Below are 19596 nucleotides of genomic sequence, written 5' to 3'. Positions count from 1 at the left end.
CCCTGTAGCCCATTGTCTTACACCCCTTGGCGGGTCGACGGGAACGCTGTCGCGTTCCACTCTTGAAGGCGAAGAAGTAATGCATGAGTTGTTTCTTCGTCTAGCCGAACCAAATATAGCCAAGCAACAGCAGTTCACCAGGCTAAACAGTGGTTCAACAACTAAAATAAAGGCTAGTATGCTTCGCATCCTGGGCTTAACCTTACCTAAGCCACAGCCATTTTTTAATCAGGTTCTCTTTAATCTTAGCGCTTTGCTCTCGGTGCAAAACAGTTTGGGACACATGTCCAGGAATCTTGCACATTGTCCCTTCGGGTGTCTGAGTTCACAGAAGGCCACAAACATAACTCAGTGGGCAACACTTAAAAAGATAATACTTCAGAAGGCTGCCTGGATTGTGCACGTTGGCTGGTCTGTGTCACTACTGCCTGTTATGCCGAGGCGCACACTTTCACTGTGAAAGCTGGGACAGTAAAGATGTCTTTGGCCCTCATCTACTCAGCATGGTATGCTGCACAGCCATTGCTCATGTTTGAGTATGTATTCAAGCGCCTAATGGCCACACAACACAGCATCATTTTTGCAGCGGCTCAAATCACGATGCAACAGGGTGGACGCACGCCGAGAGAGACGCCTGTCAACTTTTAAATGATGAGCAAGCAATGCGCCTGGCCGCCTAGGCACAGTGTGGTGCAACTGAGAGATCAACAGTTGCATACGGTTCTTCAATATTTGCCATATCTGCTTTGCACCTGCCGATTTGCCGCCAGGTGCACGCGTCATCAGCATAGGCACTATTTAATAGCTGCTAATATCGAAATTAAACAATTACCAGCCTTGCAGCTTTGCAAAGATTACTTTTAGAGTACACACTCAGCATTTATGGTCAATTTAGCCCAAGTGAAATTTCGATGCAGTTTGCCTTAAAGAGAGCTACAGATGATTACAAGCTACTCTCCTCCATAGCCATGCTTTTTCTCCTCAACTCATTCGTTTAGTGATCACGGCTGAGCTGAGCCTCCACTGGCTCTGCATCATGATCTGACGTCATGTCATCTACTTCCAGTTGTCTATCCAGCTTCTCCACTAGCCACCTGGCTGTTGATCCCCGCCAAGAGCTATCCAAGCTGCATACATTGCGAGCATCCTGTCATAGTGCCAACCGTGTCTGGCATTCCCATAACTGGTGGCGAGCTGGTTGTTTTGATAGCTTGGCAAAGGCCCCTCCATACTACTACTGCTGTGATGAAAGAGCTTTAATGTAAACATACGTTAGCGGCCTGATAGCCAGATCTTAGCCCCCCCCCCCCCCCCCCCAAACACAGAGTTAATATTGCTGTGAACAAGTGTAAAACATTTGAAACATTTGAAAAGAAGTGTTCACGATCACACTTCTGCCAAAAACTTACACCAGCAGCAAAATAGAATACGCCTGGTGACTGCTATATTAGCTCTGTGTCACCAGATGGCTGTACCATGCAGGCAGTTCACGTTTGGACTTCCACTCATCCCGTAAAACACCTAGTTCACTTGCGCTTGCATTTACCCGAATACTGGACACGCCAAGGTCTATTGTGGCAATAATCCTTCATCGTGAAGTGTCAGCTGCAAGCGCGCAGATGCTGGTGCTGATTGGGTACTGACAGCCTGATGTGCTGCAACCACTTCGCTCGCATGTTGCCTTGCACAGGGGCACAATGTCGCAGCTTGACATGTTTCCGTTCGATATAATTGCTTCTCACAGCATAAAAGGGCGATCCATGTTGCTCGTGAAAAGAAAGCTCGAGACCAACACTGACCATGCAGCTCGAGTGAACATGGAGAACATTGTAACACACGCAGACGACACTTGCTGTGTGCCTTAAGTGCTTGCATGTAGGGATAAGCTGTCCTTATGTATTCTCATCCCCTAAAATTTTTTATAGAAACAAATTAACCAACATTCCAACTATAATGAACAGACTTTGTTTGCTTAAAGTTGGAAAAATTATTGAAGATGGGACCTGGGTAGCCAACCTCACCCAATTGATGCCATTCGGGCCAAACACACCAATTGGGATGGGGTGGCTGAAAACTTGGGGTCAGGGAAGCAGTGCTGCTGGGATTAGTAGTGATGTACATTTTTTAAAACCTTATAAAAAATTACACACTTCACATGGAGCAATTAAGTGTGTTGCCCAATGATCAGAATGACCTAGCCTAACAATTCAGTATGTTTGTACAAAATCATCAAAATAGTTTCGGAGTCCCTTTAAAACTGCTTTAATGCAGCCACAAGGTTATGAATAAGTGCTGTCATTACACATTATATTAAAAGGGCATACCTTCTCAACATTGCTAACTGAAAGTTGTTGAAATCCTAATGGCCTGTTGAAATATTATTTCAAAATTGCGGTGATGTTCAACAGATGGCCTCAAGGACAATGTCCAGAATTTCTGGAAATGACAACAAAGTAATGTGTGCTAATGTCTTCTGTGAATATGACTTGACGCAGGAGGTTGTGTTGTTAGCATAGAAACTTTTACTTTGACATTATGTCAGGGTCTAGTGACTTCATTATTTATTGTCACAATGAGCTTAGAACTAAATTGAAACTATAAGGTTTGCAGCCTATTTTCACGAAACAAATAAGAGTATATTGCCTGAAATCAAATCGCCAAACTGAACCAACCACATATTGCAGAAATAATGGGAAATCTAGAGAATTTTTCGGTGTGAGATAGTGGTTAACTGGTTTGGAAGGTTGGCAATGCTGCTGCAGCACCTGAAGGAGATATGAGGGAAAAAATGGAGCAGGGCAGGCCATGAATCTCTAGGCTGTATAACTGGTGGTCTGTTATAGTAATTACAGTATGGCTGCCAAGAGAAATGCAGTCGAGAACGGCAGAGAATTAGGTGGTGTGATCAATAAGGAAATTTGCAGGTAATTTGAGATCACTGGGAAAGGCCTTCATACAGCAGTGGACATAAAACAGGCTGATGATCAAGATGACTATTTGATGGTGACCCTGTAACCTTTAAATTATTAAAAAGAATGTCGCCATTACTGCTTGCTCAGAAGTGACACGACTCTGAACATATGATTCCTCAGCACGACCTCCGAGATTATGCATTGCCTGCAAATGCCTGTGAAGTGCTGAAAAATCTTGGAGATGACATGGTGCAGCTTAAATCGTATCTGATAACGACCAGGGGCATGTTTCGTCTGCTTTGATGCTTTTTAAAGACTGAAAGACTGATAAAGAAAAATGACACTATAACCAGCCTTGCAGTTTGGCCAAGATTACTTCAGTTATTATGTACTACCCATTATACTTAGTTTGATTAAAGACTTAAGTGGTAGGTAGCATGGTCTATTTGGCAGAGTTGGGGGGAAAGTTTGGAGCAAAGGCGTGATTGTGGTTTTCAAGGCTAGGTTTGCTGTTTTTGTAAATTGCTGCTATGTAAGCTGTTTGCTTTCTTTCTCGGCTTTATTAGAGTACAACTTTTGTGCCAGAAGTACATAGGTTTTTCTTTTTATAATTTCTTGGAGTTTATACATGTTTCAGTAAATCACCACTTACTAAAGCTCATCTCTGTTCTCAGGCATTCACCAAAAGAATGTGGTGTCCATCATTCACCTGTTGGTCGCGCTGGCTCGGCACTTCAGAGCACCAGTCAGGCTCCCTGAAAACGTGGTCGTGAATGTTGTTGTTGTTCAGGTAAGAATGGGAATGTTTGATCACATTTTAAAAAATCATCTTTCTCATTTACAGGGACGCTAAAAAGCATGAAATCAGCTTAAGCCATTGCTTAAACACAGCGTACATCTGTGTGTTTAGACTCTGCATGCAATTCCTAACCTAGATTGATTATATGTAGAGAGAGTGAGTTAACGCAGTGGCTGCATTTCGGGAGTCGTGCCATGCATGATTGCTTGTATGCTTAGGTTTAAGTGCACGTTAAAGGATTCCGGTTAGTCAAAGCTAATCCAAAATCTTTCACTGCAGTGACCACCACAACCCCTCTGTGCAGTCTGTATACATGTAACCTCAAAGTTTAATGACGAATTTCCTGGCAAACATTTTATCCAAGCCACAGCACTGATGTGAATTTCATGCTGGAAAAAAGGACCACTAACAAGACAGGTATACTAAGAAAAGATGATGACGTGAGCCCTTATTCACTGCTAGTCTTTTTTGGAAAGAAATCAGAATATATAAAATCGTGATAGGTATAGGAGAGGTCACATGGTAGTATAACAATGAATGGAAACTGTTCAAGGAACATGGTTAGTGTTTCTAAGGAATATAAACTCTTTATAACAAAGTGGTACCGATGCCTGGCTAGAATGTGCTGTGCCTTTTCTTTTGATGTGGAAGGCCTCAGGGATTTTGCAAAACGTCCGATTAGATGCCTAGCCATGATGGTCGCATTTTGAAAATCAGGATCACAGCCACATGCATTCCATCTTTTCATTATGACAACTTAACCCACTCGCCCAGTTGATCATTCTTACGCAGTGTATTTAACAATATTTTCACCCCACTAAACTTTTATTGCTTTTTTTTCTGTGACAGAGACAAGCTGAGAATGGGTTTTTTGATGTCGTTCTGTCAGTCCTTTCATTACTGGTGTTGTTGCCGTCGGGACACCTGCTCAACCTCACCATATGGCATGGAATCAAGATAGCCATTTAGGACGAAGTTCACAATGTAAAAGCAGTGCAAAGCACCAAAGTTTGTGAAGAAGATAGGTACGTGATTAGAGGAAAGATGTTCGAATGCAAGCACTGACTAAAATTCACTTGATAATGAATGCCCATGTCTGTACTTCTGTCACCACGTGCCTTCTTTTTTTCTTTGCACACCACGGCGTTCTGCACTGCTTTTACATTGCGAATTTTGGGCATTTGCAAAAGCGAAATTTTCCCTGCCATTGCCATTTCCACTGCAGCAATGTGCATTTGGATGCGCTTCACACTTACCTATCACACCTCCTTCCTAAACGGTAATTTGAGTAGGCGTTTATGCATGACACAGCTTTCAGGTAGTGGCAGCATCTGTGCACATGTTTTTGGAAGCCACAGCTTTAGTGGTCAAAGACAGTGTATTCTGCATCTCAAAGGAGTTCTTGAGCAGATGACAGCATTCATTGGGAGAGCCTGCTGCTGTCACTGTAAAGGAATTCAGAGCCGCCTGGATCACTGAAATTTGTTGAATTCTTCTTTTTATAGGAAAAGTCACGAAACATTTCCAGGGTGTTCGTGTGCAGTTTTGAATGGAGTGTAACATTCATTCATAGGCAGCGAGCTAGCTCTGAGCAGATGCTTCCAAAATCTATCATGCCGCAGTTAGCTGGTGGGTAAACATCGAAGTGTTGTTGACCATCACCTTTAGCTTGTGTTCGTCGTCTGGTTCATACATGGGCCCCTGCTTATGGCAAGGTTGATCTGGCCAGCATTTCAGAACTGTTATTGACTTTATTAGCAGTGATCAATGTTCAAGCTTCCAAGTGCAAGTCAAATACTATGCACTAACTATTCATATTCAAAAAAGAACTGTTTGCTATTTTCAAATATTTTAAACTAGCCAAATTTTCGCAGCACCCAGACATTAAAATCTCGTTACTGCTTTCCGTCTGCTAAACAAAGTATCAGAAATTATCAGAAATGAGGAACAATTAAATTCTTCGAAGCAATGCAAGCTTTGTTTCCGATTTCGTGGCGAGAGCCTACACGGTAACGGTGATTTTTGTTCGGAGTCTGCTTGGCGTTTTGTCAGTCTTGTCAGATAGCTGTTTCTATCTTTTATGCTACAACCTGTGATGTTTGCTTGTAATGGGTGTTCTACATGTGCGTACAGCGCACAGGTCCTTTAGTAGGTTTTCTCTCTTTTTTTCCTTTTTACACAACTTTGAACTTTTCAGCAACTACATCTTTAGCATTTTTGAAGACGAGATCATATAGCAGCCATTCTTAGCTTGTGTGCAGCCAGGCTCTAAAGTTGCTGAGAAGCTGTTCATGCAGTTTTTTTAGTGACAGTTGGTGATCTTGTGTTGAAAGCATGTCACTGATGGTTAGCTGTCTTTATTATAAGTCACCACAGGCATGGTACCTAATAATAAATACTCATGCTGTAAATGCATGTGTCTGCATTTGGCTGTTCTATATTCGATTTGAGATTCGATATTTACTATTTGTATTCTGTTTGTAATTTTAAAAATTTACATTTGCCTACCTCAACTCTTTAGTTTACCTTTAAGGCTAATTTTTGTGTGTTTCCAAATTACTGAATACAATTTACCTGATCTATTCTAACAACAAACACAGATTTATTTTCATTGCTGTTGTATTGCTCATGAAATACGCAAAATTATAAGGAAATCCATCAGAGCAATGTTATAATGAATTTTTTCGCTCTGGTCCTGTTTGTGTTAAAGTAACTTTCCTTGTGGCCCTTGTGGCAAGCAGGACAGCATTTATTCCTTCTCCAAAAGAATCCTCATTCACAGGCTAGTTGGTACATTGTTCTTAAACACTGAGTTTTTGCAGTGCAAATATACAAGACACATAAACATACAGGTAGTGGCAGTGATGGCACTTTATTTACTTTGGAATCAAGAAACCAATTTTTGTCATCCAGACATATAATAAAACTGCAAATTCACATCTAGAGATGGTCATCCCGTATCTGCATTTCTTTATCACATATCCTTACGTTTTTTTTTTTCGCTATGCATTTGAATGATTGCAGAAACGCAATGGAATCCTGCACCCTAGGACTGTTCAAGAAGAGCTGACGTCAACATATGAGTAAGCACAAAAACTGCATGATCATTGACGTCATCTTCATTCACATTATAATCCAAAGGCTTCTCCTAGTTATGTCCAAATTAACTTCGTACTGCTTCAGCTGAAGCAGTCTAGTGCCTACAGAGTCCCTGATCACATTTGATGCATATATGTCACACCATTTTTGTATATAGACACATCTTTTGCACCAGAAAGTGTGGTAATTGACAAGCATTTATTAATTATCCTTTTTTGCATTTTGCAATTATAGTATTCTTATATTAAAAATTTAGCTGCGTGTTTACTTAGTCAAATCCTCATTAAAGCTTAATTAAATCATGGAATCATAAATTGAGTCAGTTGAACTGAAAGATTCAATTGCCTACAGAAACGCAGTAGCCAAATCTTAAACAGAAGTACCATAGCTGGTATCCAGCTTTTAGTTGCTGGGTTAGGTACTAAGCTTCCAATTGATGTTGTGAAAACTTTGGAGGCCTGAGTACATACATACACCACCTTTCACACTGCTGAATACCAGCTGTGAAAGCACTTTACAAATCACACCTTTTTGCAGGTGTTCATCTCTATTGAGCCTGAAAGAAACAGCCCGCAAGAAGTATCTTGCCAAAAACACTTGGATTTTGCGAAAACAGATGAAGTAATGCTATTCAAATTAGAATGATGCAATAAAATTTTGTCTACCTAAGTGTGCGAGGCCTGCATGGTACTTTTCTTGTTTGACGCCGAACAACTTCATATTGAACAAATTAACATTTTTCCCATTGTGTACTGGTACTTTAGGATTGAGAGGTTTCAATCATGTGATTCCAGATAAGAGCGACTGGGACAAAAAAGAGGAACAGCCATCTTTTTACCTAGGGTTTGTGGAGGCTGAGGCAAATTGTAAGGAAGTTTAAGGAATGACTGCTAATTCATTATATAAGACACCCTCCGTTTCATATGTGCTGCTACGTTCACTAATGGCATAAGCTTGGATTAGTGCACTTTTACCGTCACAGCAGTTATGAGTTCAGCTTGCACAGGCTTTTGTGCATGGTGCAAACTCTTCTCCCCACCTCCCGTGCTCCCCCTTCCTTTCTTTGCGAAAAACGCTTTAAAGGCGGCACACCACCACCCCTGAAGAACAACCCCCTGAAGGAGGAGCCGAATGGGCTCCGAAACGTCGGGCTAATAAAATTCAGTTATTCGGCTGGAGTCAGCCTCAAGTCCTAATCAATTTCCCAACCAGACAGGCAATTCTGTCGAAATGTTTAGCTTCAAACTCTTGAAAGCAGCACCATCTGTGTTTGTATTTTGGAGGCCACAGTATGCAAAACTGTTGTGGACAAAGGCAACGTTGTGTACTATGTTGCCTCGTTGAGAATACATAGAAGTGTCTCATTGAGGATATGTAGAAGCTTCTATTGTGGAAGAATTTTTGCCTTAAAGCAGAGAGCAAGGGCTTTAATGTGGTCCTGCTTCAGTATGCTCTTGCAGCATAGCTAGTGTGAGGTGCACCAGTAATTTTCAGTGCAGCTTTCAGCAGAGCACTCATTTTCATAGTTCCTCTGCAAGAATGGCTTTTTTGCACTCTTGTATATCAGTAAACAGAGTGTCGTCACCATGCTGCTGCTATTGTAATCTGTCTCTGCCATGCAGTTTTTGTTGTTTACAACACTGTTTCATACCCTTGGGGGACTTTACATCAGATTGCAGTTTTGCTCAATGTTTAGTGGCTTAGAATAGCCAGTGGCGTAAACCTGAAGTCTGTTGATATTCTTAAACATTGAGCTTAATCAGATGAAGGGAAAACCCAAAAATGCAGTTCACATTTTATGTATGTGCGCAGTAACCTTCGGTGTCTTTTGGGCATCTAAGCGATGGTGTTCTGTGCCCTAAGTGTATCTAGGACATTGCTTTTATTCGTTCGTGAGCTCAAATTGATCTGAAGTCCTAGCAACATAGATTGTTTGAATTTTGCAGAACCTTGTGAATCTCGGCAAACAGGATACTAATGGGCAACCGTTACCTTATCAGAAGAATGTGGTAAACATGTAAAGTAGCTCCTCGTAGCATTTGCCATAATCATTTAGCCTTTTCCCTATAGCTTTGGGATTTTTGTGATGTTTTTATATTAGTGACAGCTCCATACATTATGTTGCTGCTCGTGAATGTCACCAAATGGAAGAACGCAATGTTCAATTTGAAAAGTTAATGAGCAACCTTGTGATTGTGTACAGAGGCATCATAGTGTACTACCATGGACAGATTAAACATGAACTTGAGACTTCCTAGAGTGCATTCTTTCATTTCCTATTTCACTATGTTGGCTTAGATTCCATGGTTTTGGCTTATTCACCTAATTTGAATCTAAATTATCCTTTGCGACAAAATAAGTACCATCAGAAATCTCACACTTGAGTTATTACAAATAGTGCTGTATTTTATAATATTGTTACGTGAACGCAATATGCATGTATCAATGTCCTGTTCCCATTTCATTTGTAAACTACTATAATTCTTGTGCCATTCACTTACACTTACAGCGTCTTATTCTTTATTTCAGTGACCTTGGCATGAGAGTTGGTAAGTGGCAACCAGCATTTCCACATTTGTGGTTTTGTCATTAAGGAGTAAACAATATTGTAAGTGCATCTATTTATTGATACTTTCGTCAAGGGATAACAGTTTCTTAAATGTATTTCAACCAGTTTTCTACTCTATGTTACTTTATGAGTATTACTCTCTTCTGTGATTGGTACTGTGAATGATAAAAACAGTAAATGGAATCCAATGTTTGCTGATGTGTTTTTGGAAGTTAAATGGACGCTAAATTTAAACATTAAATCAGTAGAGCGTACATTATTCTCTTCACTGACAGCATAAGATTATTAGGGGCGAAAATTTATTTTCCGATACAAAGCAGTCTTTCTTCTCTGATCTAATGTTTCATAGTCCCAAGCAGATGCAGTTAGTAGCACAGTAGACTCGCATTACAACGGACCCTGATAATTCGACAAAAAAACGTCCATTTTATCCCAAGTCTGTAATATCCGAGACTCCTCACTTCTGAAATTCTCGTCGCGATGTCTAACAACTTTATTGCAAGGAGTGAGTTACAAATGTCCAAAGTAAAAAAAGCAAACAAGAAAGTCACAGTTTCGCCCAAAAGGCGAAGCATCGATTGCGATAGCAAGTTAAGCAAGATAAGCGTGGTAGCAGCAACAAGTGAATTGACCTTCATGCAGTTTCGCTTCGACGCGAACTAAATGTCGAGAGCACAGCACAAACAAAGCTACCGGCACTGAGCACACTTTGTCCACATCGCAGATCGTTTTAAAGATTAGGTCCGTGAAGGCACACACTTTGTCCACATCGCAGATCGCTTTCAGGATATGGTGCCCATGCGACCACACTGTTTACAGCAGCCAATGTAGTAGACCTCTCCCCTTCTTTCCCTCGCCTCACCTCCGTGTTGCGCGTGCAAAAGACGGCGCACTTCTGCCCCGCTGTCCTCCCTCCCTTGCACGCGAGATATTGAGCTGCGATCATCGGCTGACCATCACAAGTCAATTGCCAGCCAGTGTCGACATGGCAAAAGTGCTCTTTGTACGCCCGATTTTTACAAAAATTGCCTCTATCCAATATCCAAGTCTGTTGTATGCGGGTCTGTTGTAATGAGTGTACTGTATTTGTGATGCTGCTCATTACTGCTGCAGAAATACAAATGCAACAGTAAAAACGATCATTGGTGATACATTGTGGTGAAACATTGGTGATACATTGTGTATGCAAGGCCTCCACTCATCATGACAATAACCAATTGGGCATTCCAAAATGTAATTTAACATTGCGGCCTAACCAAATACAGTGGAAACTCACTAGATTCAAACTCCAAGGGGACAGCAATGTGATTAAAATAAAGTGGAGTAACGTAGTAGAGTGCCTCTGACACAAAGCTGCATTGCAGTCCCTACTCCCAATGCAATCCCACTCTACAAGCATTGAAATTCACTTAAACAAGTACTATTAGAGGCCTTGGTGCAAACTTTTTAGCCACACAATGGCTGTGACATCTTGTATGGCTATGACTGTTCAAAAAATGTTTGGCTTGGATATGAAACTGGCATGATACAGTAGTAAAGCACAGGGGCATGCAGACTGCAGTCAGTTCAAGCCATTTGAGACGACAAGCACAAAATGCATCTGCCTGAGCTGAAAGCCAAGTTGCTCTGTTAGCAGTACAGGGCAGTCCTCTGTCCACATACACACAGGTGCATGGCTTGAGCTGTGAGCCGTGGGGTCCACCTGGAGCAGACTGTGTGCATTGCATAAACATGAACAGCAGAATAGCCTGTGCCATGGTGTCAGTTTCAGAGGCGTGGGTTCCAAAACAGCAGTGGAAGCTTGGCATATTTGTTTTGGTTCAATAGCAATGTGCTGTCACTTTCCAGAGGTGTTACGACATCTAGCCATCGACTGTGATATACGACATCTTTGATTTATGACATCTAACCACCAGAAGGGAGTGAGCAAATGTCACTTCACTGTATGCCTCGAAGCACTACCCTTTTTACAGCACTTCCTGTGCTTGGTAGCAGAAAACATGATGCAGGTGCTGTTAGTTTTGCATCTCGTCCCTTCGCACTGCATTGGAGTTGCAGGACTACTTCAGTTGGCACTTAAAGCTTCTGTGGCATAGAGCTGGAGCCATGCTTATGTGTTAACAGTGGAACGCTTTGTACATTACCAGCTGGCCATAGCACTGCAAGCATCAGTGATGCGAATCAAATGAGAGGCTTCTCGAAGACAGTGGTGCTCATCCAACTAGTATACACAAAGTAATCGCCAGAGAACTCCATTTCAGCCATCGCAATAGAGAACAGCACACTTGTAAACTCACAAAAACTTTGATGTTCAGCTATGCATTTGTTTACAAAGCACACTAGGCAAGTCATGATTTGAACTAGAATGATGCCAACTATGTGCGAAGTAACAATTGAGCAAACGAAATGGGAACTGCCTACATGCCCCCTGCCAAAGCAAAGCATGTGTAAATCATGCTACAGTATGCACTGGTACTGCCAGAATGGGGTGCAAGGAAGAGCTTTTGCAAGTGACAGTGTTCAACAGTGCAATGCATAACTTAAAATTTGCATTTGGGCATCAGATTTTCATAAGTTTTAGGCAGGATGGGGGAGTTTCATTTGTTTTAACCATCTTCCTTGCTTTTCTGTTTAGAACTACTGTGTTTTTTTTTTTCCAACTGAAATGCATGTAGCTACAACACCTGAGACTCAACTCAAGTTTTGCTAGCTTAAGTAATGCAAATATACTACAAATTACTGTAGTTGCAGTGTATTCCTAGCTTTCTAGTTCAATTTTGTATTTCTAAAAACATGAGATTACTTAATACCAACTGTGTCTTATTTAATCATAACGTGCTGCAAATAATAACAGACTAAATTTCTTGGCATCTACCTTGACTCACAGCTGTCACGCTACGTGCATATGCACGAAATTACTAAAAATGTACAAAAAAAATTCTTTATAAGCTGAGGCATCTGCTTTCATTAAAAGCACTCTTATTATTATATCACTCTTTCATTCACATTCATATCACTTGCACAGTCATAGTTTATGTACTAGCCTAACGTATAACATTAAATCAACTACAAATGGCACAGTGTTCTGCACAGCATGCAATGCTTTTTTTTTAGATGTGATTCATCATCATTTGCATATTCACTATTAGGCATTCAGTCCGTGAAGTCATGCACTGACTTTTACATCTTAGTTCTAACCTACAAATATCATCTTGTAGTTAATTGTTCTTCAGTAAAGCTCACCAGTCCTCTAGCTCCGTATCGAACATGATCAACTTCAGCGAACTCTCTAGTAACCAGCCATTCAAACAAATTATGGTTTCTTTTTGATTTCATTTGCTGCAGCCAAACTTGGAACAAACTACCGCACGGTATCAGATCAATAGCATCGTTTTGCGCGTTCAAATTCTTCATACACTTGAACTTTAATCCCAGTAATGCTCAATACATTTGCAACCATGTGTGTTTCTAGCTGCAACTCACTACTGATTCGAGTTTTTCTGATTGCTTTACATAACCTTTTGCAACTTTCTAAAGTTAAAGCTTTGCTTCTTTGCTGTTTTTCATGACACATACTTTTTATTATGTTCTGTTGTAAATTACTGTTTTCCTTGTGTACCTACTTCGCGTGATCATTTCCTGATTGCTTCATGTGCCTTGTAGTCAACTTACAAGAGTGTTAGAGTGTCATTTGTTATTGTTTGCGTGCTGTCTTCTTTTACTTGTACTACCTAATATGTTCTATCTTTAATGACTGTTTTACTTATGTACCTGCTTTGTATGGTCTTTATAGCAATGTCTTAACATATACTTTGTTAATCTATGGACCCTTCATACAACTCCGTGAGGAAGAGGAGTTCTGGGGTCTTGTCTCTATATATATTTTTCTTTGTAACTAAATATGTTTAATGAACATTGGTTGGTTAATTGATTGATTCCTTTTAGATTCCTTTATATGCCATGCCATGCATTGCTCTACAAGCAACCACATTCCATGCCAAGAGCTTACACAGTTTGCTTTTTTTATGCAGAACGAGATGCCTTTGATACATTGTTCGACCATGCCCCGGACAAACTACAAGTTGTGAAAAAGGTTAGTTTTCTACGTATGCAGCTTCTTGTTCTGCCTTTATTTCTGTAATGCTTCATGCGCACGTGTTTCCATTTGCTCTTTCAGTCACTCATGAGCTTCGTAAACAAGCACCTTAATAAGATCAACCTCGAGGTCTCGGACTTGGACACACAGGTTCGTGATTTCGCTGACGCAGTCGAAGCAGAAAAGCTTCTGTGCTGCCATTGTTACAGTTCGATGCACACAGGTTTTATTCAGTGCAGTGAAGCGTGTGCACCTATAGAAAGTGCCCTTTTCCTTTTGTCATTGTTGGCATATATGGAAGTGGTCATATTGCACACAACAGTTGGTATGATGGGGAATGTGTATATGACGGCATTTTGGCTTGGTGTGCACATTTACTCTTGGCCAAAGCAACATTGCACCCCCCCCTTTGAACAGTGATAGGCTGCTACTGAGTATGAGTGTCCTTTACTAAATTAAGACATTTCACTACAGCTTAATGGGCACTTTATGCTGCCACTACAGTGACAGAAGATTGAGCTTGTCGCGGGACCGCTGAACACAAGTGGTAGCCAGCAGGGAATGCCTCTGGAATTCTGGGAGCATTAATCTGCTGTGGCATGTTCGTGATACCATAAGCCACAGTGTGGTGGGCGTGTAGATGAGTCATATACTCGCATAAAAGGTCAATGTTTCTGTGTTTAGGGGAAGATTTTTTTTTTATTCATACTATATTATACTCAAATGCAGATAATTTTAGGTTCTGTTAAGTATAACAAGTCTAATTCAGAATGTAATGATGGGGCTTCGGACATGGGCATAAACTGAGGAGCAAACAAATACAAGGGCTGGCTTTCAACTGAGACTTTATTACAAACAAGAACTATATGCATGTAAATTGAGATCAAAGAACAAAGGAAAAAGCAAGAAGTGCATAACAGTTTCAAATACCAATGAAAATAATCACTTGCTCACCTATACTGCACGCTTGTACTCTCCTGTAAACCTACGTACCCAGTAGGTGTCAGTTTAGGTTCTTGTTACAAGTCATGCTGTTACATTTTGAAGGATGCATAACAACTAGCCCAATCATGGACATTACTAACATATGTTATAAAACTATAGGTACTTCCATTGATAATGGGAACAGGCAGGCAGCTAGCGAACATTTGGCAGGTGGTGCAAATGCTGATGCCTGCAGAAGTGCTGTCAGTGCGCTATGCCAGTACATAGAGAAGACCCAGTGCCATCTTTTGCACCTGCCTTTCACAAAGCTGTTATTTCCAGACTTCACACAGATAGAAATTCCTTTATACTCTGATAATATGTGTTCCCTTTAGCCTACCCATACGCTAGTTGTCTGTAGTTCTCTATTTGTTTCCTGCTAGAAAACCATTACCGCATTACAACTTTTGTGTAGAAGCTTACAGTTATCTTTTTTGTTAGTTTCAGGATGGCATCTACCTGGTTCTCCTCATGGGCCTGGTCGAAGGGTACTTCGTACCCCTCTATTCATTTTTTCCAACACCTTCAACATTTGACCAGAAGGTCCACAATGTGTCCTTTTCATTTACTCTTATGACGGATGCCGGTCTGCCAAAACCCAAGGCAAGACCAGAAGGTTAGTCTTGTCCACGTCTTCCTGAGATGTTGAAGCAAACAAACAGATTCACTGTCCTTTGTCCTTTTTAATGGATTACAAATGTGTCTGCCACTCAACAAGACACCTGTCACACTTTGACCAGGGTTGTGGAGTGGTGTTGTCGATTTCATTTCTTTAATTCTATTGATATTAAAGTGGGTCCTATTCCTATTTAAAGTTATTTCTATTCAATTCAGAACTTACTGAAAACTGGTATGACATTAAAATCAATCCAATTCTGGGATGGCAACTTGACAATTCTGAGTGTGACTAGCCTTATATTAACGATAGCTAATGTGAAACCCTGCTTGTCTAGTGCTAGACATCCCATGTTCGACTACGTTATAGTAGTAGGTGTTGCTTCTGATAAATTCCTGAAGCCTCTGCATTTCTTTCAGCAGTGTAAGGTATTCAGTGCTTCTACGTATTTTCCTCAGTTTGGGCACTTTTGTACAATTGTTACAATGACAGAATGCATAATGGCACAAACTCCAGAAAGGAGTTGGTGTTAGTTTCACCCACTCCTTTCTGTAATGCCTTCAGGCTTTGAAAGTATGTTAAATAAATAAATAAATAAACCCAAAGAAGTCGCCAAATTTCCTTGCACTTTGAGCAAGCAGCCTGAAAAAAGTGTATCACAGTGTTAGTCTTGCACGCCAGCGCAAACTACAATTCCGAATTACAGGCCCCATGTGCTGGTCTTCTTAGTTCAAATCAAGACCACCTTAACATTGTTGCTGATAGTTTGCCATCATTCATGACTGTGTTGTATTGTTATCGTTGTAATTGTATTGTAATTCAATTTTTCTGTTCTACATTCCCTAGGGTTGAATATCAAGGTTATTCTTTTAAAAGGCCAAGTGAAACTGTCTTTAAAAATATCAATGCTGTTTCTGTGTTTATCACCTACCAACTCATTAGTAATTCTGCACTAATGTCAGCTTTACTTTAGTTTGTTTGTTCATTTGCATTTAATACCCCTTTGCTAGACGGGCTCTCGTCTCCTCTTTGCTAGGGGAGGCGAGAGCCCGTCAAGTTGGATATCTAGCTTTTTCTCTCCCCCTCCCACATCCTTGGGATGGAAAATAAAGGCTTTATTATTATAGTCAAAAGTCATGGTGACCTTTCTGTTTGCGTAGTGCATTTTGTTGACTCATGCAAGATGCAGGCACACAAGTTTTGAGTGTTTGCTTACAAAAAGAAAGTTGTAAAAATATTTCACTATCAACATTGGTTGGTAATTTTGGTATTAGTATCTGCACCCAAGTGACGTGTAAACCATCAATTGGCTTGACCCACAATGGTGGCTGAATGACTGTGGCATTCTATTGCTGAGTACGAGGTTGGGGGTGTGATTCCCGGCCATAGCAGCCACATATTGATGCGGGCGGAAAAGCAACAAAAAAAATAAACATGCCCAACGCATATGTTGGGAGACATGCGATGCAAAGCTTCAGTCTAGCGATGTGTATTATATCCAACTCACTAAGACATTAAGAGAAAAAAATGGAGTTGAGCAGGTTATCTAACGCACAGGTTAGATAGCTGGTGGACGATTAGGGTTAGAGAATGGGTGCCAAGAGGAGGGAAGCGCAGTCGAGGATGGCAGAAGACTAGGTTGGGCGATGAAATTGGGAAATTTGGAGGCGCTAGTCGGAATCGGTTGGTGCAGAACAGGGATAATTGGAGATTGCTAGGAGAGGCCTTCGTCTTGCAGTGGACACAAAATAGGCAGATGATGGTGATGACAATGATTATTAATATATCCAACAAGCAATGGTCGTGTGTACGATTGCTGTGTTTACTTTTATATTGTGTTTATGTATGCAGCGAGCAACCTCATGCAATCTTTATATTTATCCACCACAATGGTCACAGCTCTGATCTCATGAAATATTCCTGCTTATCTACTACACCACTCACTAGATATACTGAAATGCAAATGCCAAGTCAAGTGGATGCGCAGTGTGAGACATCACGAAGGTGAAAGTGGTGTGTGACGCTTTTTGAGGGACGAATGGTGATGACGTGTATGCACACAAAATTGTGGTGCATATCCTTCTGCGTTTGAACATTGTGTACCTCTTGTGTCGCAGTGACACATTCTGCAGGATCGGTCAAGACTGGCCACACACATATTGCCATCCGTTGTGAAACGTTTAAATTACCGCTTCCCTAAAGGTTCACACTTCACGTAAATGCCAACATGTGCATTGGATCTGCACATTTTTTTTCCTTTTTACACAGAACAGAGCTGCGCTTACTGACACTACTTCATCAGTCTGCATGCGGAGCCAACATGAGTCCAATTCTATGTGCTCACATTTGGCACGTGTGTAGCCTTTGTGTGTGTGTGTTTGTGTGTGTGTGTGTGTGTGTGTGTGTGTGTGTGTGTGTGTGTATATATATATACACACATACGTACACACACACAAATATAGCCACTGAGATATCAACCAACCCCACAGCAGTCACACCAAACCTCGAGGGGTTGACAAAGAAAAGTGTGCTATAGCCATTTCCATGCCATGGTCAAGCTGCGTTCGTCTGCGCGTTTCTGGAATAAATGGGAAAGGAGGAGCACAGCTTGTCTACAACACTCAGTTTTCTTGCAATTTTCCACTTCTAGTCAGCGATACTGATTTCTTTTATATACTGCTGTCAGGCTTCATTTTTGCAATAAACAATTGAGGTTTGCATAAATAAATGCTTTTAAAATATTGTCTACATTGTTTTTGTGGAGGATTCTACAGTAATAGAATTTGGCCATTTTTGTTGAGGATTAGGGATATTAGCGTGTCAAGAAAGGGTATAAAACACTCATGGGCCATTTTTCGGTGCACATTAAATTTACCCAGGTAGTCAAAAATCAATCTGGAACCATCCACTACACTGACTCTCATGACCCACTGGGCAGTCTTGGGAATGCGAAAACGGGGTTGTACTACGCTAAGGATGATGACAGCATAAGCAGGAAGTCAAATTTGAGGCTTGTAACACAAGTACCACTTCGTGCTTAGATTGCACTGTTTAACATCCTGATACTGTCGCTGAAAGCAGGGCTGGTTGGCGACTGGCATTGTGAAACATGGTTACAGCGCTTAATGATGTGATCATGTGGAGACAAAACACCCAAGACAGGTGTGGTAAACAGATAATATTGCTAGCTGTACGAGCCATTTTGTTGTCATAGCTACCAAAGAAAGATATTGATAACAAATCAACTTGCGGTCAACCACATCAGTGACAGAATCCTCCTGCAGCCACCATAGTGACAGCTTTAATATTCCTGACTCGTTTTTGTTTTCTTGGTGTATATTGCAGTAATTCCACCCAAAGAGACTGAGAGAAATACACCTGGTGTTTTGAAAAGCAAAATCTGGGTGGATGAAACCACCTTTGTGTTAGCAACCTTCAGAAAGAGCTTCAATAATTACTAACTACTTAACAAGAATGTAAAAAATATTGAAAGATTCTTTAGGAAGTTGCTAACAGGTGGTTTTGTCCACCTAGCAGGCATCAGTTTCTTTATACGTGTTGTAAGTTATCTGGGATGCCCGTTATAGAAGGTACTAGGATGCTAACCTGGAGTAGTTCAGGCTGGCTACTCGGAGTCTTAAGTGGTTACCACATCTGTACTTCATACTTTGCTTACTTTTTTTCAGATTTGGTAAATGCTGACCTGAAGTCTACCTTGAGAGTGCTGTACAACCTGTTCACAAAGTATAAAGACACGTAAGCTGTCTGTGGCCGAAGGCAACTGATGGTTCTGTGCCTCTGGAGACTTCACACTGCCAAGCATCTTGCATTTAACATTTAATACCAATTAAGCTTTTACTCTAAAGTGCCTTTTATGAGTATTGTTTGTAGCAATGCCAAGCAGTGACTACCGAATGAATTACTCGTTTTTTGTTTTAAATGTAACATGTTGATTTAGAGTTGCCATGATATAATCACAAAGAAAGTTGCAAAACTAAATATGTACATAACAGACAAAGATAAAATAAGCTATTTATTTACATGCCTTTAGTCACTGATGATGCTAATTGTGCCTGCAATGCTTTCTTCTGCTGTTATTGTAGAAGGCTGGTCCGCAATAAATTGCACCTCTCCTTGTTGAGAAACTTGGTCATGTTTCTTTTAATTCTCTTTTAAACATGAAAGTGTTTATGTCGGGCTCTACCGAGAATTCTCGCATGTACAAACATCACGAAAAGAGGAGGCTATTTTTCTGGCGCCCCGTGAGATGGTGCCACTTTGTCAGTCTGTTTCATTCTCTGAGCTTTGTGCTCTGATGGTGTGCGGTAACAGCGAAGTTTTGCCATGTGGATTCTCTTCCACATCGGATTAGCTTATAATGGCTGGTTGCCGCCTACTGCTTCACTTACAACGGCACCAAATAATGATGCTGCTTTAAGCGCAGCTGAAAGGTAGTGACGTCGGCAGGCAAATGTGAAACGGGCCACGGTGGACTGGTGAGAGACATGCCCATGAGAAGCA

The 19596-nt window shown here is 40.9% G+C and overlaps 1 protein-coding gene across 3 annotated transcripts in view; it reads left to right on the top strand.

Moving 5' to 3' along the window:
- The window catches only part of parvin (beta-parvin), a 35485-nt gene extending 16265 nt beyond the window's left edge, over nucleotides 1-19220 (top strand). For all 3 annotated transcript variants that reach the window (XM_070527819.1, XM_070527818.1, XM_070527820.1), the window contains 7 exons: nucleotides 3587-3702; nucleotides 6736-6794; nucleotides 9340-9359; nucleotides 13411-13472; nucleotides 13557-13625; nucleotides 14901-15075; nucleotides 18762-19220. In XM_070527819.1, the coding sequence (XP_070383920.1) occupies nucleotides 3587-3702; nucleotides 6736-6794; nucleotides 9340-9359; nucleotides 13411-13472; nucleotides 13557-13625; nucleotides 14901-15075; nucleotides 18762-18835 (575 nt within the window). In that variant the 3' untranslated portion in view covers nucleotides 18836-19220. The remainder of the gene's footprint in view (nucleotides 1-3586; nucleotides 3703-6735; nucleotides 6795-9339; nucleotides 9360-13410; nucleotides 13473-13556; nucleotides 13626-14900; nucleotides 15076-18761) is intronic.
- Nucleotides 19221-19596: the final 376 nt, after the last annotated feature.

The sequence above is a fragment of the Dermacentor albipictus genome, chromosome 10, assembly GCF_038994185.2.
Source record: "Dermacentor albipictus isolate Rhodes 1998 colony chromosome 10, USDA_Dalb.pri_finalv2, whole genome shotgun sequence".
Classification (NCBI taxonomy): Eukaryota; Metazoa; Arthropoda; class Arachnida; order Ixodida; family Ixodidae; genus Dermacentor; species Dermacentor albipictus.
Note: the sequence above shows the minus strand (reverse complement) of the source record. Positions and strands in the feature narration are given on the sequence as shown.